The sequence below is a fragment of the Triticum aestivum genome, chromosome 7D (assembly GCF_018294505.1).
Source record: "Triticum aestivum cultivar Chinese Spring chromosome 7D, IWGSC CS RefSeq v2.1, whole genome shotgun sequence".
Taxonomy (NCBI): Eukaryota; Viridiplantae; Streptophyta; class Magnoliopsida; order Poales; family Poaceae; genus Triticum; species Triticum aestivum.
In genome coordinates, this window is record NC_057814.1 from 320,596,558 (window position 1) to 320,619,922 (window position 23,365).

Below are 23,365 nucleotides of genomic sequence, written 5' to 3' on the forward strand. Positions count from 1 at the left end.
ACAGCAACAACAACAGCAGCAGCAGCAGCAGCAACAACAACAACAACAACAACAACAACAACAACAACAACAACAACAACAACAACAACAACAACAACAACAACAGTAGTTAATTCATCCAATATGTGAGTATATTGGATGTTATAATATATTATATAATGGGACAGAGGGAGTGTTGTACTACATCATTGTGCAATTATTGTTTAGCTTCTAATATTTACTTGGTGCTTTCAGGTACATATGTCATTGGTAAAGATCCGTGCTTCGACCCTTTCTGCGTATGGGGCAATGAGATATTGATGAACCAGCATCAAGTGAGGAAGCTGACAAAGATTGTTAGTAAAATGGGTCAAAAGATGGCAATTAAACTGCAGATGGTAAGTAAGAACTCTGCAACCTTCTTTTTACTGCCCATAATGAGTTGTGTTAGATGACAATGTCTGAATCTTTTTCCTTTGCATTGGTTCCCAAAGAAGTTTACTCAAGATTACCTCTCAAACTACATGATTGGTGGGCATGCAAAGGTTAAAGTATTTCCACCAGAACACAATGACTATCTAGATGTGTTCATGAAGACAATGAAGGATGGGCGGTCGGCCATCACAAGGGGGTGGACTAGAGTCATGTGTACCTTCTGCATGGAGGAGGGCACAATATGGGCACTCCGCTTCACCTTGTTCAGCAACCAGAATGTATTTCGCCACTTTCTTTACCGTCTTTAATAGTACAAGTATACAACTGTGGTTCATCATTCTTTATTTGGTGCTTATGTAATTCTTGAACATATGTACCTGTGAATCGAATGATGCATTGGTTGTTTGAACCTGATGGATATGAATAAAGCTATAGCATACTTTCAAATTCAAATCCGGTACAATTTTAAATAGCAGCAATTAAATTATAGTGAAATTACGCTCTATAGGTCGTTACGGCGCACATGGTCAGTAAACACACAAACGTTTGTGATATACACCATAATTTTGACACGGTTCACAGAGAGGAAATGTGTGTGAGCATGCACACAATTGCCGTTTGCAAAGCGTGTGTGATGTCAGACAATATCACAAACGATGCGGGCAAACTAAATGTTTGTGATAGTTGCCTTATCGTACATGATTTGCAACCATGAACTGTTTCTAATGTGGTACACATCGTAAATATTGCACCACAGAATAGCGTGTGCGATGGTTATCATGTACGACGATGTTATGACGGTACAACATTTCGTAATCCTATCCAACACTCGTGCGATGATTAGCTAATCTTCTTAATTAGTTATCACATACGGTTCGGGAAAAGTGAATGTGTGTGATTGTCTGCTTATCATACACGTTCTATAATCGTGAACTGTTTGTGATGGGACGCGTATCGTAAACGTAGCACCACAGAATATCGACTGTGATGGCAATGCGAGCACAAACGAGTAGCAAGGATGGAGCGTTTGGGATATTCGAGATATCAGAAACAGTTTTATAGGGACAACTATATGCATCATGGCTCCCTATCCCCGACGGTTTTTGGGTCGTGTGGGAAGGACCCTCCTATCGCACACACTCACTTGGCGACGGTTCAAAATGCCGTCGCGGAAAGGGGTTAAAAATCTCTTGTATAGAACCTCGTTGTACCAGTGGTAGGCGTTATTGAATGAGAAGGTCTCTTTTTGTTCGCATTGTGGAAGCTTACGAGAAAAGTTGTCATTTCTTCATTGGCCGGAGGAATGCTGCCGGTTTGCTTGGATTTACTACATACAAAAAAATATTGACAAAGAGTGATAGCATATGGCATTACAGCCGATTACACAAATGAGTATCTTTGCATTGGAGAAGGCACCATGCTCAAATGCATGTGGGTGTTTGCCAAGACACTGATCCGGGTATTTGGTCCTGAGTACCTCCGAACTCCCAATGAGGACACAAAAAAATTGATTGCGATGAATGAAGCAAGAGGATGGCCAGGCATTCTTGGGAGTGTGGATAGCATGCATCGAAGGTGGAAGAACTTCCCAAAGGCTTGGGTCAGGTAGTACATTGGCCATTAACATAAACCCACTAGTGTGCTTGAAGCCGTGGCTTCGCATGACTTGTGGATTTAGCATTGCTTCTTTGGATTGCTAGGGTCTCTCAATGATATCAATGTATTGCATAGGTCACATCCTTTTGCACAGCTAGCTAGTGGAAAAGCTCCAGCTTGCAAGTACACTATCAATGGACATGGTTATACCATGGGGTATTATCTTGCCGATGGTATTTATCCTTCGTGGGCAACATTTGTGAAGACAATTAGTAAACCAGTAGTCAGAAAACACACTATTTTCTCCCAAGTACAAGAAGCATGTCAAAAAGATACTGAGACGGCATTCAGTGTGTTGCAAGCTTGGTTTGCTATTGTCCAAGGTCCTACTCCCTTCTAGGATAAGAAATCCTTCTCAAATATCATGAGTGCATGTGTGATTCTACACAACACGATCAGTGAGGATGATAGGGATTTAAACTTAGAGTTTTTTCGTGACAATATTGGTAGCCTTGTCAAGCCTACTAGGAACCCAGATGGGATCATTGCATTTCTTGAGACCTACCGGTAGATTGAAGACCGTGACACAGACCAGCATCTCTGCAATGATCTCATTGAGCACCAGTGGCAACTGTATGGGAGATAGACTCCCATTTTATTTATTTGGTCTTATTTGTATTCATGTGTGATTTGAACAATTCTTCATTCATCGTAATTTAGATTTGAATTATTGTATTGTATGATGTTAAAACATTAATAAGATTGATTTATATTGCTGCTTTATTTAAATTATATTTTTGAAAATCATAACTACAATGGATTTGCGGAACCGCGCAACGTCGGGCGGGCGGAACAGATGCCACAAACCCAGGGTTTGTGGCATCTATTCGGCCCTCCTAATGTCGCATGGTACCAAAAATCTGTTTTAGGGGGAGCCGCAAACTGTTTATGTGTGTCGAAAATATAGCGCATCTGCTAGAGTTGCTCTAAACATACTTGACATGAAGCATGTGCCCTACATAACAACTCCATATTAGTTTTGCAGCATTTATTCCGCCTGATGCCAGACGGTACTACAAATCCATTTTAGGGGGACTCACAAACTATTTTAGCGTGTCATAAATATAGTGCATCTGCTAGAGTTGCTCTAAATATACTTGACATGAAGCATATGCCCTACATAAAAACTCCAAGGACATTAAAATAATTTTCTTGATATGGACATCGATGCTAATTCAGTTCACCTTGGGCACTCTTTAATCCTACCAGCCAAGGATATATTTGCAGCTTATGATTTTGAGGTTGAAAATTTTCGTATTAAACTTAGTGATTATAAGGCCAATAAACTCTCTCCTGGAGCTAGATATGATTCTTAGTAATTCTGTCTTTGCTTCGATCCCTATGTGTTACATGTCTAACATTGTATTCTCCAAGAAGTTGATTGTAAAGCTCATGGCCACCATTAGAAATTTTTGATGAATAAGAATAAAAGAGAAACCAACGTCTAGAACACTTTGTCTTAGGGCATGGAAGGACATCTGTATTCCAAAGTGTGAGGGGGGGGGGGGGTCTAGGAATCAGGAACATCCAAGCTATGAACAAGGACCTTGTACTTTCAGCAGGATGGAGGATTGCGGAAAACCCTGACAGCTTTCTCTCAAGTGTTCTCAAAACCAAAGACTTTCCCGCCTCTTCAATCTAGAGAGCTAGTTCAAAATCCCAAATCTGTCTTCCGGTCATCTATTTTAAAAATATGCCACTTGCTTTACTCTAATTCTTTTTATCAACTTATTGAAGATGACTCTTCTATATATGGAGCACTCCATGGTGTCTTGTTTGGGAATCCATCTATGATCACCTTATTATCCAACATGGTGATGCGGAGCATCCCTACATCATCCCCATGGACTCTACTACAACTCATCAAGCACCACAAGGAGGACTAATGACAAGAGCTCGCGCACGTGCCATCGAAACCGAGGTTAATTCTTTCCTCTCCGAGGTTCATTTGGATTCACATGAGAGTTGGATTCTACCTCAAATGGAAAGCTTATGCATTCTGAGGTGCCACGGAGAAGTCCATGAAGAAGCTAGGAGGGAGACCCAAGTACACATGGAGAAGGAGGAGGAAGAAGGACACGCGAAGCACGAAGAAGCGGAGGTCCCGTACTACCCCGGGTGCCCGGCCACACGCAGCCCCGGGTGCCTGGCCGCCGGCTGGGAGCCGCCCCTAGACACCCCGGGTGCCCGACCCCTGCCTGGACGCTGGCCTTGGCCGCCCCGGGTGCCCGGCCCTTTGGCCTCGGGTGCCCCGGCCTCCTGCCTCGGCGCTCCTCCGCCCACCCCAAGTGCCCCGACCCTTAGCCCTTGGGTGCCCGACCTCTATAGCAGCTAAGGGCGCGGCCCCCTGGACGCCCCGGGTGCCCGGGACCCGGGCCTCACACCCCCGGGTACCCGGCCCCCATCCCTAGGCGCGCCCCGGGTGCCCGGCCCTCCGTCTCCCAGCGACCCCCGGGTGCCCGGACCCCTTGACCCCGGGTGCCCGGACCCTCCACCGTGGCTATGCACATTTCAGGATAATTTACCCATGTACCCTTGTTGTACCCCCAATTCGTCCCTAGCCTATAAGTACTCCTCATCTAGCTCGTTTTTGGGGCTAACAGAGTATTGGATAGACATTGAGAGAGCTTTGCTCATCTTCCCTCCTCTTGGAGATCAAGACCCCTCTCTAGGGAAGATCCTTTGTGGATTATCAAGGCCTCCTCTTGGAGAAGATCATCACCAAGAGCTCACCTCCTTGGGAGTGGGAAGAACTTTACCCTAATGCTTTCTCCTTGAATTGTTCTTGTATTCTTGTGGATCTCATGTATGCTACTCTAGTGGATGTGTGATTTGTGTTTGTTTGAGTGATTTCCCCCTTGTGTTCTTGTGTGCTCTTCCCTTTCCCCCCTTCAAGTGTGAAAAGATCCCACCTAGGGTTTTACCCTACAACACATGGGAATTTCATTTATCCTTCGCAATTTAAAGATCTATGGCCGCCTAACCAAAAATCTTGGAACACTAATCTTATCTGCACACCCTTTGATGAGCAGGCATCTAACATCGTTATGCAGGTTCCAATAATTCAGTTGGGAGGCATTGACATCTTATGTTGGAAGCTACATAATTCAGGAAAATGTACATCCAAATCTGCATATAGGGCTTGCCTACAGGATATGCAGGAACATGGCGAGCCTACACCCAGACAAGTACCTACATGTGTAAAGCAAATTTTAAAACAGAATTGGAGAACAAATGAGATGGTACCTAGAGTACAGAATTTTGCATGAAGGCATCTTAGGAGAGCAATTCCAACAGGTACGAGGGCAGGTAAAATTTCTTCTCATATTATAAAACATTGTGTAAGATGTGATCACGAAGAAAATGACATACACCTATTCTTCACTTGTCCTTTTGCTAAAACTGCTTGGTCTGGAATATTAGGTCTGAATTCTTTGTGCAGAACTTTTATTGAATACCTGCTATTTATCCAGGCTTTGTTAACCTCCCATCACCCTCATGCCTCTCTCAATAACATAATCACTATTCTTTGGTGTATTTGGAAGTTCAGGAATAAAAACGTTTTGGCAAAAAATCAAACTCTCCTATGTAAGCAATAATAAATGATCACGATTTACTATCTTATGCAGACATTGCAGGTTTACCAACAAAAATAAAGCAGGAAACAAGGGTAAAATCTGCACACAATCAAAAGCAGGGATGCTCACTAAAAACAGATGCTTGAATTACAGGTTCCAAGGTTTATACCGACGCTGCATGAAAAAAGTACACTACTAACTCCAATAATAACTCAAGGAAAACAGGAATAGGAATTTACATTTACACTGGCAAGAATAAGCAAGGAATAGGTATCTTAACCTCTGCAGCAGCTAAAAGTGTCAAAACTCCACTAGAGGCGGAGGCTACAACTTTATATGTTGTCGCGGAAATTGCTTCACACATCGCCAACATCAAAATCACTTTCCTAGCGGATAATTTGACATTAGCTCATGCAGTGGCGTCAAGGAATCTTCTTCAAGTCCCAGAACACTAGCAAATTAGAAGCCAACTACCAAAATATTTTGCTGCAACAATCAACATTCAAGCTCAGGTCTTCCATATTCCAAGGAAGCTTAATGTAAAAGCTCATAATTGTGCCCCGCAAAGAAAAGATCACAATTGTGCAGCTTGTTTTTACATAGATGTTCATCTTTCAAGCCAAAAATTTGCTTGTTGTAAAGTAGATCATACAGGAGGTCACTATCGTATGCGTGAAAGCGAGGCAACTTATGTGTTAAGGATTGCCAAATCCTTTCTATAACCTGTATCTGAAATCAATACGCGCCACCACTCCCCCTCCCTAGGATCCTTAGCATATGGTGCAGTATAGTCGCTGCCATGTGGACCCAACCCCACCTATCATGTGCACTGTAGCAGGATGCAATACTCTAAAGGTCTCTTGTAATCAACATTCCTCTCTTCTATAAAAATACGATACGCTCTTGGCGTATTCTTGAAAAAAAAAACCACCCCCACCCAAAAAAAACTCCAAATTACCATGGCTGGTCTCCTTGGAGAAGACATGTACAAGAAGCCCCTGGCATTTATACAATCTAACAAAGAGCCACACGGCACCTAACCTCCCTGCCCCCCTCCCGAGCCGCCACCTTCCCCCCTTCCCTTTGCCTTTATACTCGTCGAAGGAACTAAACTCCTACCTCCGTCCTGCCTCGAGCAATCCCCTTCTCCCTCCTTGTGATCTCCGGGTTCCCGTCTCAGATTCCCAGGTTCGATCTTGATCCCCAGCTATCCCCACCTGCCTCTGCCGTCCTCGAATCCTTCGTCGCAGAGGCGCCGCTTTTACCTCTTCTTGCCGCGATTTGAGAAGAAGGCTTTATCGATCCGAGCAAGTCTTCTTGGGCGGGAAGAAAGGTGAGATCTTGCAGAGGTTTGTTCTGTCGATCCTGTAAAAATAAAATAATTAATCTGCAACACCGCTTTATGATCCGTCGCCGTATCACCCATCTCTCTCACCCAGCTGCCAACCATCATCCGCGGTCGGCGCCTCGCCGCTGTACCTCCCGCACCGCCAACTCGTCGCCTCCCCCGTACCACCCCCTCTCCTGCAAGCTGCAGTCTCTGGCTTCTCTGTTCTATATTTCATAAATGGATGCGAAATCTGCCCAGTTAGACGACCGTGAGAGTTGGAGCTTGTGCAAAGGGGTGAAAGGCGACACCCTTACGTGTGGATTACTGGGCGAAAGCGATGTGCTTATGCATAATTTGTCCTCATGTACACCTTTGACCTTGCGTTTTAGCCTTTGGGGATTTTCCAGTGACCAAGCTCATATAGCTCCCAGTCTGGAATTTTTGTCACATAAGACCACCTACGTTTTCGTATAGACAGAAAAGACCATCTGTGATCCGTATTGACAAAAAAATCACCTATGCCGTGGCGGCAGGTTCGGCAGCCAACATGTGGCACCTGCCGCCACAGCCAACGGCGGCAGCTCGGTTGCAATAGAAATTCGGGTCTGCAACGGAACGGCGACACGCTGGTGGGCCCTGCTGCCACTCCTGATGGCTGCCGCTCGTTTTCCTGCTGCTCGCGGTAGCATGCATGTGAACGGTTACAAGTGCTCCTTTCTGTCACTAGATGAATCGGCCGGTGTGCACATCAAGTAGTAGTATAGCAATGTCTAGTCTAAGGTGCATCATCATGCACGTACCAACACGACTTTGTAATGGTAGTGTTAAGTGACTGCGTGCACTCTTTGTATCACGACGTTTCATGGATATGTACTACATACACCCCTTCTAAATTTGTTCGAGTGCAGGCGGGCAGGTGCATGCGGGTACTGTGAGTTGAATTTTTGTCAGATAAGGAGCTGCCATACATGTAGGAAAAGGAGCTGCCGCCATCGGGAGGGGCGGCAGGGCCACCAGTGCGTCCTATTCCGTTGCAGACCGGAAATTTCTGTTGCAGCCGAGCTGCCGGCGGCGGCTGTGGCGGCAGGTCTTGCCGCCGCCCACTGAGGTGGTAGGTGCCACTTGTCGGCTGCCAGGTCTGCCGCCACGGTGTAAATGGTCTTTTTTGTCTGTACGGATCGCAGATGGTTCTTTCTGTCAATATGAAAGCGTATGTGGTCTTATCTGACAAAAAAAACCCAGTCTGTGACGTGCACGAATTGCATAGTGCTGACAAGAGATGTAACTGGTTGGATCATGCTTGGATGATGCATTCATTCGATAATAATCTCAAGGAAAGCTTGCATCAATAAAACTGGAGTAAATATTTTCAAGCATTGTTTTGGGGGAAGTTGTTCCATGTCATTTTCTTGATCAGCTCAATGGAGGTCTCACTGAAAAGGAACATCATATTTTTTGATCAGCTCAATGGAGGTCTCACTGAAAAGGAACATCATATTTTTTTAGCAGCTCTTTGTTCAGTTTGTATGTCACTTGCCATCTGTTATTCCTTTATGAATGTTTTTTGGTTGATCTGCAGGAGCCATGATACCTGCTGTGAAGCTCTCTCCGGCCGCCTTCTCTGTCACCAATCAACGGTCTAAATCAGCTTTTGTTCCGTCGGTGTCCATTCTCAACATGAAAAAATTTGCGTCCTGCTCCCTTAGACCACTCTACCTCACACGGCTAGATGACCCACACACTTCCGAGCTGAAGCCTCGGAGGCAGCTGCTTGACTTCCGGTGTGCAGCTTCAGCGGCTGATGACAAGGAGTCAAAGGCTGAGGTGGTGCCAGCCAGCTCAGAAGTAGCACAAAAGTTGAAGATTTCAATCTATTTTGCGACTTGGTGGGCGCTTAATGTGATCTTTAACATCTATAACAAGAAGGTTCTCAATGCTTTCCCGTATCCCTGGCTCACCTCCACACTATCCCTCGCCTGCGGCTCAGCGATGATGCTCTTCTCATGGGTCACCTGCCTAGTTGAGGCCCCCAAGACTGACTTAGATTTCTGGAAAGCACTTTTCCCGGTGAGTTCGTTCGTTCTGTGGCAACTATTTTATCTGTTGATGGAAATCATGAATCATATTTGTTGTTTGCATTGATGAAGGTTGCTGTGGCTCATACAATTGGACATGTTGCTGCCACAGTGAGCATGTCAAAGGTGGCAGTGTCATTCACACACATTATCAAGAGTGCTGAGCCTGCATTCAGTGTTTTGGTGTCAAGGTTCATTCTCGGAGAGTCATTTCCGATGCCTGTATATCTTTCTCTTCTCCCGATCATTGGTGGTTGTGGTCTAGCTGCTGCGACAGAGCTGAACTTTAATATGATTGGTGAGTATAATTAAGTAAAAATCCTCTTAAGTTGTTTCTCTCGTATCCTCTCCCTATTGGTTGTCGAGAAATTGATGTGCCTTTTGCTTCTAACCATTATAGTCATGTTGTTCATAGATACAAAGAAGCAGTTTCTGTGAGTTAACTGAGGTGACAATTCTTAATTGGTTAAATAATCGACATTCCTAATGTTTTTTGACATAAAACTGAAAAGACTTGCTAAATGATTATTTACTCTATCTGGATTCAAGTGAGCTTCAAGAACTATGTGCTTTAGATTTGAAACTTATGGAAATGAATAAACAGTAAAGTAATCATATATATAATCTTTTAACTTTGTGTAAATTAGGCGAATGGTTACATAAACTGTGGCTAGTGCATTCTCCTTAACACAAGAAGATACAGCTTAAAACCTTTTTTCGTGAAGTTTGACACCAGACAAAATAGGGGCTATAGCTGCATAGGCAACTTTGCAATTCTTGATTGGTCTTGCACTGGTTAGGGGAGGCAGCTATTCTGATGTACTCCTTCCATGATGCTAATAGCCTTATCCTCCCACCAGGATTTATGGGTGCCATGATATCGAACCTTGCATTTGTTTTCCGCAACATCTTTTCGAAGCGGGGCATGAAAGGGAAGTCTGTCAGTGGCATGAATTACTACGCTTGCCTTTCAATTATGTCCCTGGTCATACTCACACCATTTGCTATTGCTATGGAAGGCCCCCAAATGTGGGCCGCTGGATGGCAAAAGGCTCTTGCAGATGTTGGCCCCAACGTTCTCTGGTAAGCAGGAAAAATCGAGAATTCATTTTTCTTCTACATTTATACCATGTGCTGTGATTTGTGCTTAAATTTCATGTGGAAACTTGAAATGATCTCCATATTCACACCATTTAAAGACATACTTCAACATTTTTGATACATTTATAACTCACTAGCAGCACTGTTGCTTATAGCCTTTTAATTCTCTTGACATATTCTGTTGGGAGTCTTTGTCGACAATTCAGCATGTTGTGTTGGAGGTGACCAGGATTTATGCGCATTTGTACCCGAACATATATCGCAACTACTTTTCTTTGCATTGACAGTTTTCTGATGTTGTAAATGTTCGCTCATGTAGGTGGATTGGTGCACAGAGCGTTTTCTACCACCTGTATAATCAGGTGTCCTACATGTCTTTGGACCAGATTTCTCCATTGACGTTTAGCATTGGCAATACAATGAAGCGCATATCAGTTATTGTTTCGTCAATCATTATCTTCCGTACACCTGTCCGCCCTGTAAATGCACTAGGAGCTGCCATTGCCATCTTTGGCACATTCCTGTACTCTCAGGTAAATTTGGTTGCTTTAAGATTTCCTTCTGATTGTCCTTCCCTTGTATCAACTGAAATAAACCTTTCTTTTGCTGGACTAGGACAGGTTAGAGCTCCGTGTATGTAGCATTTAATATTTTTCACCACTCGAGCTTGTGCATACAATTATGTGGCTCTCCTATGACCATAGAGGTGCAGAGGTAGCTTAATTATGAATATGCTACTTTCTCATCCTTGCTGTTGTTGTAATTCGAAATTATGATTGGTTGCTTTGAGGGGCAGGTGTCATTTTATGAAAAACGTGACTAGATCATGAAGAGAAATCATCAAATGATTACGTCAATACATGCTCAAAATACACTCAAGCTAGTTTGGCAATGACTGGAAGTATTTACTTGCCAACAAAACGGGAAATAAGAAACCATAGAAATATATTCGAGTAATAAAGACTCGATAAACTTCCGTTCGGTTGATTCTTCCTCCTTCAGTGTTTATGCCTAACTTAAATATTGCATTTTTATCTTCATACTTGACATTTTCTTAACTGCATTCTGATGTAGGCAAAGCAGTGAGGTTTGAACTATTGTTGAAGGTCAGGTTCATGGACGAAGAATGTCTGCAGAAATAGTACCAAGCACTGGGGCAAATTTTGCTTGTGCAAGTGTCTTGTTGATACAGGTTTAGGTTTTCATGCGAGAGGCGATAATAATAATGGACCATGTTGCTGTTTCCTTGTTATTTGTTAAATCACAAACTGAACTCCAGTGGCCATGAACTGTCGTTGTATCCTGAAATAAGAACTGCATGGAAATTCGTCTGACAGTTCCGTTGCTGGAAAGTAACGATAGCCCTATGCTTAACGGTTAATTATTGATATTTAAGAACTTTGTGTATTTTGAAAGGCATGCTTTCTCTTGTGTTTCCAGCTTCCAGTTTGTTGTTTGCCACGAGCCCTTGAGCAGGGGTTTTGTGGTAAAGTTATACCCACAGGTTGTCCGGCCCAAATTTGGGCCGGTCGTCCGATGATTTAACCGTCTAGATCGAGCGTCTGTTTCGTTCTCATCCTCCCGTCCTCTATCTTCTTCCCCAAATAGGCGAGAAAAGAGCGACGGCGAGTGCTGCTGCCCGCCTTCCTCGCAGCCTTGGGCGCGCGCTTGTAGCCTTAACCGTCGACGTTCAGATCGCTCACCATGGCTACCTTGTCTTGCAGCTCTTGGCCATGGACGCGTCGTTCCTAGCACCGGCCGCCAAGGGGTGTAGCTCCCGGCCCCATGGTTGCAGCACCAGGTTGCGCCGCCCCTCGCCATCAATGCTCGGCGCATCGGTGCCCGTCCGCTGTCATCTCTTGGGTCATCGTTTCGACACATAACTGATGTGGAGCGAACCTCGTGACGAGGGTCGGTCCGTTGTTGGCTCGATTTTTCACGGCACAAAAATCCATCGTTTCGACACATAACTGATGTGGAGCGAACCTCGTGACGAGGGTCGGTCCGTTGTTGGCTCGATTTTTCACGGCACAAAAATCCATCGCAGCAAGAACTCGTCGCAGGTTTACGAAGATGCTCGCAAATCCCGCAGAAACAACACGCCAACCCCTCAATTCGAAGGAATAACGTGGACGAACCGTATAGGCTCAGCTTGTAATCCCCTACGCGTCGCGTCGCAGGAACTCACACGCCAATAGAGATCTTTGACAAAGTTTCTCTAAACTCGATAATGGCCGACAACCGAAAAACACACGTGTCTAATTCATCTCAAAATAACCTAATCCCTTTTTACGTGACGTCCAAACTTGATTTTATAGCAGTAACCAACTTGAAGGACACGCACACCTAAAACCTCTCCTAACGCACACGTACATATACTTCCTAAATTTTGGACTCTTTCTAATTTAAAACTAATTTAAAAATCTGGCAACGCTGATCACAAGAAGCCAAAACGAACTAGTACTTGCTTTGAGGTTCACGTACACTCAACAATCATCCAATTGTTACATGGAGTCCAGAAGCATGGCTCAATCTCATCTTGTGATACAATCTCACACAGGAAATCCCCAAAACGAAGCACAGAACTAGTAAGATGTCTTCCAAAACTACCAGACTTGTTGTTGTCGTCTCCAGAACGTTTTCTATTCGACTGGATTATCTCACGTATATTTTGTGACTCTCTCCCTCGGCGCAATGCCGGAACAATATATTTCGGTGGAACAGCATCCAAACAATTACTGTGAATAATAGGCATGCTTGCATCATCCTCCATTCCTTGAAAAGAAACCGTCCTCGGTTTCGACTTAGGCCTTGGAGATTTATGTAGTGGCATAACATCGCATTCCACCTTATCAACATAGCCATCAACAGAAAAAGGAACCTTCACCCTGTGAGTTACCTTCACTTTGCCAACATCATTTATCCACTTCATATAGTATGGTCTTGGGTGCTCCCATGTTGGCAAAGAAAAAGACTCCACCACATCCTTGCTAATCATGTTGCTAGCACTGCCGCCATCAATTATCAGTTTGCACACTTCTCCCTTGATGGTACATGCAGTTTGGAAAATACCCCGTCGTTGTCCTGGTTCAAAAATGACCTTGTCATCTCGCTGGACCTTATGTGCTAGCAAACTCTCCATATCAGGATCATCATGAGGATAACACAGTATGGTATCACCATGACCTCTTTCAATTCCATCCTCTAACTTAGGCATCTCATCTTCAGATTCTGAAATATATTCTGCATCAACAAGTAGAACCCTTCGTTGATTGGAACATTCATGCTTCATGTGTCCACGTCCTCCACACTTGTGGCAAATAATATTGCGATGATGAGATGAAGTCGCATTAGATGAAACCTGAGAGACCTCCTTTGACGCAGCCGCCAGTTTGCTCTGTTCAATGCTTCCCGACTTATAAGAAGGAGTCGGTTTAGCACTAAAACCACCATCAATTGGAGAAGAACCATGTCGCCCACTGTTGTAAGTTGGACGAGTCTCTGAAGCTTGCTTCTCCAATACCCAACGTTCAGCAAGCTCCGCTTGATGAAGCAACTCATGAATATCATTATATTGCATTAAATCAACACGGTCACGAATCTTTTCTTCTAACCCCTCAAAGAAACGTACCATGGTCGCCTCCGCAGACTCACGCACAGCTGTACGGATCATCAAAACTTGCATCTCTTTGTAGTACCCATCAAGTGATTTTGTACCTTCCACTAGACGACGCAGTCTACTATGGAGCTGGCGAGTGTAATAAGCAGGCACAAAACGTTCCCTCATGATTCGCTTCATGTCAGTCCATGTCGCTGGTCGCTCGTGAGTACGGTTCTTATTATCCCACCATACAAGAGCATACTCTGTAAATTCCATTGATGCAACACGAACCTTCTTCTCTTCGGAGTAGTTGTGACCATCAAAAATCTGATTTACACGCATCTCCCACTCCAAATATTTCTCCGGGTCAGCACAACGTCCTGAGAATTCAGGTATGGTTATCTTGATTCGACCCAAACCATCATCCTCATGGACACCATTGCCGCCATAGTCACGACGCCGCCCAGCATGGTGGTGAGCCCCAGCATCATGCCGTGGTCGGTGAGGTAAGCCTCCACGGGCATCAGAATCCTCAGAAAAATCACCATCATCGTCGTTGTCGCGGTCACGACGTTGTCGTGGTGAGCGGGACTGTCGGGGTGCCACATCTCTCGCCTGGAGGCGCTAAACTGCCGCGGTGAGCCGATTAAGACTCTCAGTCACCACCTGTAGACTATCAATGCGTTGTCGATCACTGGCAGTCAAACACTCGTTCAACCTGTCCTCGACGCCTACAATATTTGCAGACAATTCCTCAACCCTTGTCCCAAGCTTCTTGTTGGCTCCCTTGATCGCCATCAGATGAATACGCAAATCATCACTTATCTCCAGACCCTCCGGAAGCTCATCGACCTCCTCATGATCAGATTTGTCATGCTGCGAGTTCACCATCTTGAAACAGTTGAATCAAATAGCAAGAAAAAATTTGGTACCGTGATCAACCTTGCTCTGATACCACTTGATGTGGAGCGAACCTCGTGACGAGGGTCGGTCCGTTGTTGGCCCGATCTTTCACGGCACAAAAATCCATCGCAGCAAGAACTCGTCGCAGGTTTACGAAGATGCTCGCAAATCCCGCAGAAACAACACGCCAACCCCTCAATTCGAAGGAATAACATGGACGAACCGTATAGGCCCAGCTTGTAATCCCCTACGCGTCGCGTCGCAGGAACTCACACGCCAACAGAGATTTTTGACAAAGTTTCTCTAAACTCGATAATGGCCGACGACCGAAAAACACACACGTGTCTAATTCATCTCAAAATAACCTAATCTCTTTTTACATGACGTCCAAACTTGATTTTATAGCAGTAACCAATTTAAAGGACACGCATACCTAAAACCTCTCCTAACACACACGTACACATACTTCCTAAATTTTGGACTCTTTCTAATTTAAAAATAATTTAAAAATCCGGCAACGCTGATCACAAGAAGCCAAAACGAACTAGTACTTGCTTTGAGGTTCACGTACACTCAACAATCATCCAATTGTTACATGGAGTCCGGAAGCATGGCTCAATCTCATCTTGTGGTACAATCTCACACAGGAAATCCCCAAAACGAAGCACAGAACTAGTAAGCTGTCTTCCAAAACTACCAGACTTGTTGTTGTTGTCGTCTCCAGAACGTTTTCTATTCGACTGGATTATCTCACGTATATTTTGTGAGTCTCTCCCTCGGCGCAATGCCGGAACAATATATTTTGCTGGAACAGCATCCAAACAATTACTGTGAATAATAGGCATGCTTGCATCAATAACCTTCGCAGCAAAACAAAACGCCGGATGTAGCTTTTGATGGTGCTGGTTGTAGTTGTAGCCCACCGCGGCGGCGCCCGTTGTTGTCTTAGCACCATTTCGTCGGTTGAAGCAAAATAATACACCGGTTCCAGCTTCTCTCGATAACAGTTCCAGCATCTACATCACATGGTTGTAGCTCCGCTACTAGTCGGTTCCATAAAAAATCAGAGGATTGCAAGTCGTCGTCTCTGTCCACCCCTGCTGCAAAAAAACCAAACGATTCCAGCATCCCCGCTACCCGATTGAAGCAAATTGTTGACGATGATGTCGCCGATGCAGCTCCGGTGACATGACTGTAGCAAAAATCGTTGACGAAGGCGTCGCTGTTGTAGCTCCGGTGAGCACGGTTGTAGCACCTACGAGCATGGTTGTAGCGAAAAAAATGTCGACAACAGCGTCGCCGGTTGCAACTCTGGTGAGCGCGGTTGCAGCTTCTGGGCAATGCCGTGGCCGGTTGTAGCAAATTCTGTGGCCGGTTGTAGCACACAAGGATGCCGGTTCCAGCAAAAACTCATCATGCCATGGCCAGTGCGCACCACCACCACCGCTCGTTGTGCAGCCGTCGACGACGGTTGTAGCAACCGTGTGCAGCACCACCACTCGCCGTTGTTGCGCCCTGATGGACTGTCCCTGTGGCTATGTCGGCGGGACTCGAAGCCGGCGTTGGGCGGAGGACTTCGCTGGGATCCGCGAGGGTTGTAGGCGTCCATGGCCGCGGGGATGGGAGAGGGTCTCGCCGGCAACGACGGAGCGACGAGGTTGGGCGCCGAGCAAGCCGTGGAGGTACACCGGTTCTAGCTTACCGGGGAGTCGCTCGTCGGGGAAGATTCCTGTGTTGGGCTGACCATGGCTGGGAGTTTGGAGGTAGGGGATTGGTAGCTCGGAGTGGATTGGTAGCAGAGAGAGACCAGGGACAACGAGTGGTTGCGCTATGTTGTGGGGGATAAAAGGAAGGAGAAAGCAGTGTCCGTGGGGCCAAAGAGTAACGTGGTCGCGTGCACGAGGCCTCAAAGTGTGTTCGAGGCGTCCGGTGCAAAGTTCGGCCGGTGCACCAGATACAAGCGTTTACCTTGTGTAAATCTCTCATCACTTTTTTAGTCCTCTGAATCGACAACTGATCTTTATATCACTTCCACCTCACGGTATGCCACGATCTTGGGTGAAGCAAATATGCTAACTATAGAGAAGCTGGAAAAGATAGTTTCTTGTATGATCTTAAATCTCCAAGTTGTCCGTAACCATGGGCATGTCTATTCGAACAGGTATAACCTTGTAGAGGTGTACTAATTTACCTAACAGCGTCGAATGTTCAGCTATATGAAACTGCCATCTCATTTATAGCCATCATCTATAGTGAAAGTGGTGTTCTGATCCGGAGCTCGGGTGAACAGTAAAATCATAAAAAAAACATCAAAAAATCTGTTTTTTTGGTGTCAGGGGTGAACAGTAAAATCATAAAAAAGATTAAAAAACGTAAAAAAAAATCTGATTTTTCGTGTCAAACATTCACAAATGTTAGTTTCATAACGAGGTGACATTCGTGTAAAACGTGGCAAAAAAATGCTAAAAAATGTTATTAACATGGTGAAAAAAATCGATGCTCCAAAATTCTTTAAAAAACTACATTTTGGAGAATAGATTTTGTTTTTTACCACGTTTTATATGAATGTCTTGCAATTCACTAAAAAATTTGTCAATGTTTGACAAAAAAATATCAAATTTATTTCAATTATTTTGATTTTACTATTCACCTGAGCTCACATGAGCTTGGATGAGTTGTGTGCTCACCTATGGTCACTCATATAATAATATGGGCTATAAAGTTAACTACTACTCCCTCCGTTCCTAAATATTTGTTTTTCTAGATATTTGAACAAGTGACCACATACGAAGCAAAATGAGTGAATCTACACTCTAAAATATGTCTACATACATCCGTATGTGGTAGTCCTTTTAAAATGATTAGAAAGACAAATATTTAGGAACGGAGGGAGTACATTAATACATATTTCTACCTTCTCTCTTTCTGTTTCTTCATATTTATTGTATTTGCTTAAGAATGCGTATATAACTAGGCTCTTGTATGAGGGCTCACTATTCTTTTTCGCATCTCTCTTCTACACATAGACAAAAGTGTCATGTAAGTCGGAAGTGCTATTCTAAGCATGAGCTCAGATGAGCTCCATATCTGCTTCGTCCGCTTGCGTCAAGATTGCCACCATCACACGTATATGCCTCTATATTCCAAATAGTATATCCAAATATACCCAATCAATTTCCAGGCGATGGTCCACCCTATACCATACTTTAATGTCACAATCACCGTCCCACGCTTGACGGCTCAGACGGGCGTGCACCATATGGACCACGGCTCACACGTTTGCCCACAAACGGCCGCCGTTCATACTGCTCATTTATTGTCATAGACGCACGACTCATACCTCATCAAACGCATACGACGTGCCAAGTGTTTTTTTTCTATATGCCTTGACCAAATGCCACCCAGTGTAACAGCAGGCCCAATTTCCAAATGGAGACCCAATGAGTAAGGTCTTCGGCTGAAATTGTTTTCTCAAACTATTGCAATTTCCTCAACGAACCATAATTTGTTTACTAACAAAGGGCAGAAAAATACCAAAGCAACTCACACTTTCGGCGGTACCACGTAATTAAGAACACACAATGTACTAATGTTATGCATGCCTACAAAGCTCAGGAATGGAACAAATTACAAACACAATGCAAAGGAATGAACATTTCTCTTACTGTTTTGATAAAAGTGATGCTAAAGAATATCGGCTAGCCTCAAATGGATCTGAATGTTTGCCGCAGACATTCCTCCGGTGCCCGAGCACTCCATATTTCAAACACTTCAGCAATTTCCTTGGAGCTCTTGGCACATCGTCTTATCCAAAGAATCAAACGATGTTCCAATGGGAGGGTTCACAACATTGCCATCTCGCTTTATTATGAACGCCCTCATTGATAGTTCCAGAGCACTTTTCCTATTTGGGTTCATAAGATCACAATCTACAGGTGCTTGCTGAATTCTAACCCTGCGCAATCACAAAGCATTTTATCTTAGCCACTGGTAAAAATAAATAAACCCAAAAACAAGGAGGCAGCGGGAAAACTAAGAGAACGAAACATATAATTTCTTATTCATCTACTGTTGTGCAAGCAATTATGTTGGACTAGGTTGCATCCTTTCCATACATGAATACTATACTCAGCTAAATGATTAACCATTCCAAAAACAAATGAATTACAGATGCAGTTTCCTTTCTCTGAAAGATGGCTTAAACAGAACAGGGTCACTGCAATTCAAGCACAGATATGTTTGTTTGGTTATTTCGAAGCAAAATAAACACGACAATTTACACCACGACAAGGCTAATTTTTGAAGGTTACTACCAGGTAGTCAATAAAAACTGTGAACCAGCAACATATGAATCCTAAAGCAATAAAAAATAAATGCAGATGAACTTTCTCCGAGCAGTTGGTTTCACACTAGTGCGGCTTCTCACACTAGAACAGGCATCAATAAGGTATGGTTAACACAAAGATAGTTCTTCACGGTACAGTAGGAATGGCTTTTTCTTTTATCTTCCACATATATATGAGTAATAGCAGTTAGCAAAAATATGAATCCCATATAAAACACATGCTGCCGATAGGATATTCTTGAGCCAGTGAACAAGAGCTTCTGCCAACAAAAAATACCTCCGGGTCTAGCCGCTCATAGCTTCAAAACAAACCTGTAGCAGACCGTCTTCATGATGGAATCCAACATTTCCTCCGCCACTGCAAAGGTCTCTGCCCTGGCAGATTTCACCTTCGACTCATGCTAATTGAAGTTGTGGCTACATGTTCCAAGTCCACAAATATATGCATTGGATTACCTGGAGGCACATAATTCTTTAAACATAATTCTCTTCCGACTCTCTATCAAATTGTAGCCTCATATACTTCAACCATCGGCGCTGTGCTGCCCATCATTCTCAGAAATTTAGAGAAACCCCATTCAAAACTCTTTGCGGGCTCATCATGTACAAGCACCCTAACCAACATGACATTCTGGAAATGATTATTGACACCAACAAATAGGCCGAAGGCATGTCGTACAAATTGGGCCTGTATGTGGTGCCGAATGTTATGATGTCGCCGAAAAATGTGTACTGCAACATGTTGCTCCCGCTTGCCCACATTAGGTTCTTGATCATGCCCTCGTTGTCAGGCTGAACTCTGTACTCCAATTTGAAGTGTGGATCCTTTGCCCCAATTTTTGCAAAAACCTCCATCGTCTTCCTCACATTATCATCTGCCTGCTTTCTGCTTATCGTTTCACACAGATTTTCACAAATACCTCTTAATGAACGACACATTTTCCATAGATCCAAAAAAGCTGCCTATGATGTTTATAAACCTTCAGAAGGTTGACATTGTTCCGCCTCAGCTCCTTTATCAGGTCTCTACTTTACACATCAATGTGCTTGTGCAATGCCAGTGTATCATCTCGCCAAAGTCTGGCGGGGCGAATGATTGTGACTCTCCCGAGGATCAGCAATATACCACGTATTGTCCTCCATCCGCATCAACCTATTGAGTGCCGGGCATTTGCAAAGGCAGGACCGTGTGTTCTCCGCACCAGGTTTACCCTGCATAGGTAATCAATCTGATCAGAATGCGCACACTACACATAACCTGCATCTATTTGTATTGCTGAACATCATACTACTACGCAACATCGGGCAACCATAGACAATTTCCTACATGCACTTCGTCCTCTCAACATTCAGTCGGCTTTTGCCATAGCTGATCCCAAAACCTTTTTCACAAGAATACAAGTTGTAGAAATCATATGCTTCGCCCAGCGAGTCGAAAGTAGTACCATTGGGCCTGCTAGGGGCAGCGGCACCAAATCCTCAACCTGCAAGCAATGAAATTATTTCTGTCAACTAAATTATTCCACCGAACATCATTATGCAGATGAAATCTAGTAATCTGATAGATGGAATTTGCCGTTAAAAACAGTAAGCATGCACGCTAGCTCATATGACAACATTTTGCATAGTACAAAAAAACGTTGGACCTTGAAAACCTAAATATCCTCAACCTACAAGCAATCAAATTGTTCCTTTTAACTAATTTTTTCCACTTAACATCATGCCGCAGATGAATCCTAGTAATCTGCTAGATGGAATTTGCCTTTCAAAGCAGCAAGTGTGCATGCTAATTCATATCAGAACATTTTAACACACTAATACACAGAAACGTGGGTGGCTGCTAGCATGAATATCCAACAACAACAACAACAACAACAACAACAAAGCCTTTAGTCCCAAACAAGTTGGGGTAGGCTAGAGGTGAAACCCATAAGATCTCGCAACCAACTCATGGCTCTGGCACATGGATAGCAAGCTTCCACGCACCCCTGTCCATAGCTAGCTCTTTGGTGATACTCCAATCCTTCAGGTCTCTCTTAACGGACTCCTCCCATGTCAAATTCGGTCTACTCCGCCCTCTCTTGACATTCTCCGCACGCTTTAGCCGTCCACTATGCACTGGAGCTTCTGGAGGCCTGCGCTGAATATGCCCAAACCATCTCACACGATGTTGGACAAGCTTCTCTTCAATTGGTGCTACCCCAACTCTATCTCGTATATCACCATTCCGGACTTGATCCTTCCTCGTGTGGCCACACATCCATCTCAACATACGCATCTCTGTCACACCTAACTATTGAACATGTCGCATTTTAGTCGGCCAACACTCAGAGCCATACAACATTGCGGGTCAAACCGCCGTCCTGTAGAACTTTCCTTTTAGCTTTTGTGGCACTCTCTTGTCACAGAGAATGCCAGAAGCTTGGCGCTAGTTCATCCATCCGGCTTTGATTCGATGGTTCACATCTTCATCAATACCCCGACCCCCCTGCAACATTGACCCCAAATACCGAAAGGTGTCCTTCTGGGGAACCACCTGGCCATCAAGGCTAACCTCCTCCTCACAACTAGTAGTACTGAAACCGCACATCATGTACTCGGTTTTAGTTCTACTAAGCCTAAACCCTTTCGATTCCAAGGTTTGTCTCCATAACTCTAACTTCCTATTTACCCACGTCCGACTATCATCAACTAGCACCACATCATCCGCAAAGAGCATACACCATGGGATATCTCCTTGTAAAATATCCATACTGTAAAATCGCACAATAGTGCCGAACATACATTCCATCATCCTCACCTCTTATTCTAGCCAAGAGCCCGGGGATTCATCTGTTAGCGCCCCTGACCATGGGACCCCACCAGTCAGGACCACAGAGGAAACCAGTGCGCGGCCCAGGCGCGCGCATAAGGACAACCCACACTAGGTCGCCCAGAGTGGGTGAACAAGGCCGACCCAGCCAAGAGGTGTACTTAAGACAGCACCCAACCCTCGTCTAGGGTATCCAGTGGATCAACGGCGAAACAACACCCGACAGCTACTAACTACCCGATCCCCTTTCCTCCTAGCTCGAACCCTAGTTCATCTACTGAAAACATATTCTAATTGCTACTGTGATTCGTATCTGTGAGTGAGATTTCCATCAAACCTATGAGATACTAGTGCGTCCCTTACATCTGGTATCAGTCGCCACCACCACCCTTCCCGTCGCGCGTTCTGGCGTAGTTCATCGAGACACGAAGTCTTCGCCAAGTGCAACTGCAACTGGAGCACATGGATCCGGCTACCAGGACCTACTCTGACAAGCTCACCTCCACGATGGAGGCCAACACGATGGCCGTCACGGCAGTCACCACCCGCCTGGATGACCTGGCAGCGTGGCGGCCCGATCTGGAGCGGCGCGTCGCCGATCTGGGAGATGCTGTATCCGCACTCCAACAAGGGCGACCCGACACCAACGACGCCAACGGCGGGGGAACCCAGGCACTGGATCCCATGGCGCCACCACCAGCAACTCGTAGCACATCTCCTCGTGCTGCTGAAGGCGCGATAGATGCACCTCGCGGGTCCAATGACCATGACTTGTTCCATCTGCAATGGGGGACGATGGCGGTGTCCTTCTAGACGCCGCCTCCTCCCGGCCAACGGACTGAGGCCGGACATCTGGGTGGTGGTCATGTTGCAACGACCACCAGCCCTGGACACTGCGTGTGCCTTGGCACTACTGTAAGAAGAAGTGGCATATGGGGTGTACATGGAGCCGTCCCGTCAACCGGCGACGCAGCCACCAGAGGCGCCAATTTGACCTCCAGCAGCGCTGCCGCTTCCTCCTCCATCGGCCCGCAACCCACTGCAAGAAGGGGCGACCGGTTGGCGCGGGACCGACACGGCCCGGGCGGAAGCAACAAAGATCAAGACCCTATGAGATTATCGAAGAGCAAGGGGGTTATGCTTCAAGTGCGGTGAGCGCTGGGGCCACGAGAATGTTTGCCCCACATCGGTGCAATTCGACATGGTGGAGGAGTTGCTGGAGCTGTTCGGCATCAACGCATCGTCTGATCTATAGAACACACCACCAGAGGAGCCAAGATAGGATGCAGTCATGGCGATCTCGCGATCAGCCATGACGAGAGGGGTGTTCCCGAAGGCGTTCCAGCTCTGGGCGTGGATTCAAGGCCGCGAGGTGTTGATGCTGGCCGACTCAGGTAGCGTCACCTCGTTCATCAACAAGTGATTCCCCGAGGGCAGTGAAGGTGTGCGTCCACTATCAAGAGCATACAAGGTGCGCGTAGCGGACGGGGGGGGGGGGGGGGGAGCTGCTCTGCTCCACAAATGTTCCAGGATGCACGTGGTGCTCACAA

The 23,365-nt window shown here is 45.2% G+C and overlaps 2 protein-coding genes across 7 annotated transcripts; one reads left to right on the top strand and one right to left on the bottom strand.

Annotated features, from left to right (window-relative positions):
- The first annotated feature begins 6,679 nt into the window (after nt 1–6,679).
- On the top strand, nt 6,680–11,569 carry LOC542971 (glucose-6-phosphate/phosphate translocator 2, chloroplastic). Of its 3 annotated transcripts, none has more exons than XM_044581713.1 (6): nt 6,680–6,981; nt 8,558–9,045; nt 9,126–9,351; nt 9,914–10,136; nt 10,474–10,687; nt 11,229–11,569. In XM_044581713.1, exons 2-6 carry the CDS (start codon nt 8,563–8,565, stop codon nt 11,238–11,240), a joined length of 1,158 nt encoding a protein of 385 aa, XP_044437648.1. In that variant the 5' UTR covers nt 6,680–6,981; nt 8,558–8,562; the 3' UTR covers nt 11,241–11,569. The 3 variants fall into 3 exon arrangements, with proteins under 3 accessions (XP_044437648.1, XP_044437649.1, XP_044437650.1); XM_044581714.1 differs by having other exon boundaries at nt 6,699–6,997; XM_044581715.1 differs by having other exon boundaries at nt 6,812–6,836.
- Nucleotides 11,570–18,085: 6,516 nt separating this feature from the next.
- LOC123168155 (uncharacterized) lies at nt 18,086–23,284 on the bottom strand. 4 transcript variants are annotated; one of them, XM_044586027.1, is made up of 4 exons: nt 22,179–23,284; nt 20,449–20,487; nt 19,281–20,215; nt 18,086–18,613 (listed from the first exon to the last, which is right to left on the bottom strand). In XM_044586027.1, the coding sequence occupies exons 1-3, from the start codon at nt 22,758–22,760 to the stop codon at nt 20,069–20,071; spliced, it is 768 nt and encodes a 255-aa protein (XP_044441962.1). In that variant the 5' UTR covers nt 22,761–23,284; the 3' UTR covers nt 18,086–18,613; nt 19,281–20,068. The 4 variants fall into 4 exon arrangements, 1 of the variants encoding a protein (XP_044441962.1); XR_006484225.1 differs by having other exon boundaries at nt 18,087–18,613; nt 22,316–23,254; XR_006484224.1 differs by having other exon boundaries at nt 18,088–18,613; nt 20,331–20,487; nt 22,316–23,253.
- Nucleotides 23,285–23,365: the final 81 nt, after the last annotated feature.

Coding starts and splice junctions, on each gene's coding strand:
- LOC542971 (XM_044581713.1), top strand. CDS start 8,563: ATGATACCTGCTGTGAAGCTCTCTCCGGCCGCCTTCTCTGTCACCAAT. Junction 9,046..9,125: donor TCTGGAAAGCACTTTTCCCG/GTGAGTTCGTTC, acceptor GCATTGATGAAG/GTTGCTGTGGCTCATACAAT. Junction 10,137..10,473: donor GTTGGCCCCAACGTTCTCTG/GTAAGCAGGAAA, acceptor TCGCTCATGTAG/GTGGATTGGTGCACAGAGCG.
- LOC123168155 (XM_044586027.1), bottom strand. CDS start 22,760: ATGTACACCCCATATGCCACTTCTTCTTACAGTAGTGCCAAGGCACAC. Junction 20,488..22,178: donor GGTGGCGACTGATACCAGAT/GTAAGGGACGCA, acceptor CATTGCTTGCAG/GTTGAGGATTTGGTGCCGCT. Junction 20,216..20,448: donor TGCCCCTAGCAGGCCCAATG/GTACTACTTTCG, acceptor TTACCTATGCAG/GGTAAACCTGGTGCGGAGAA.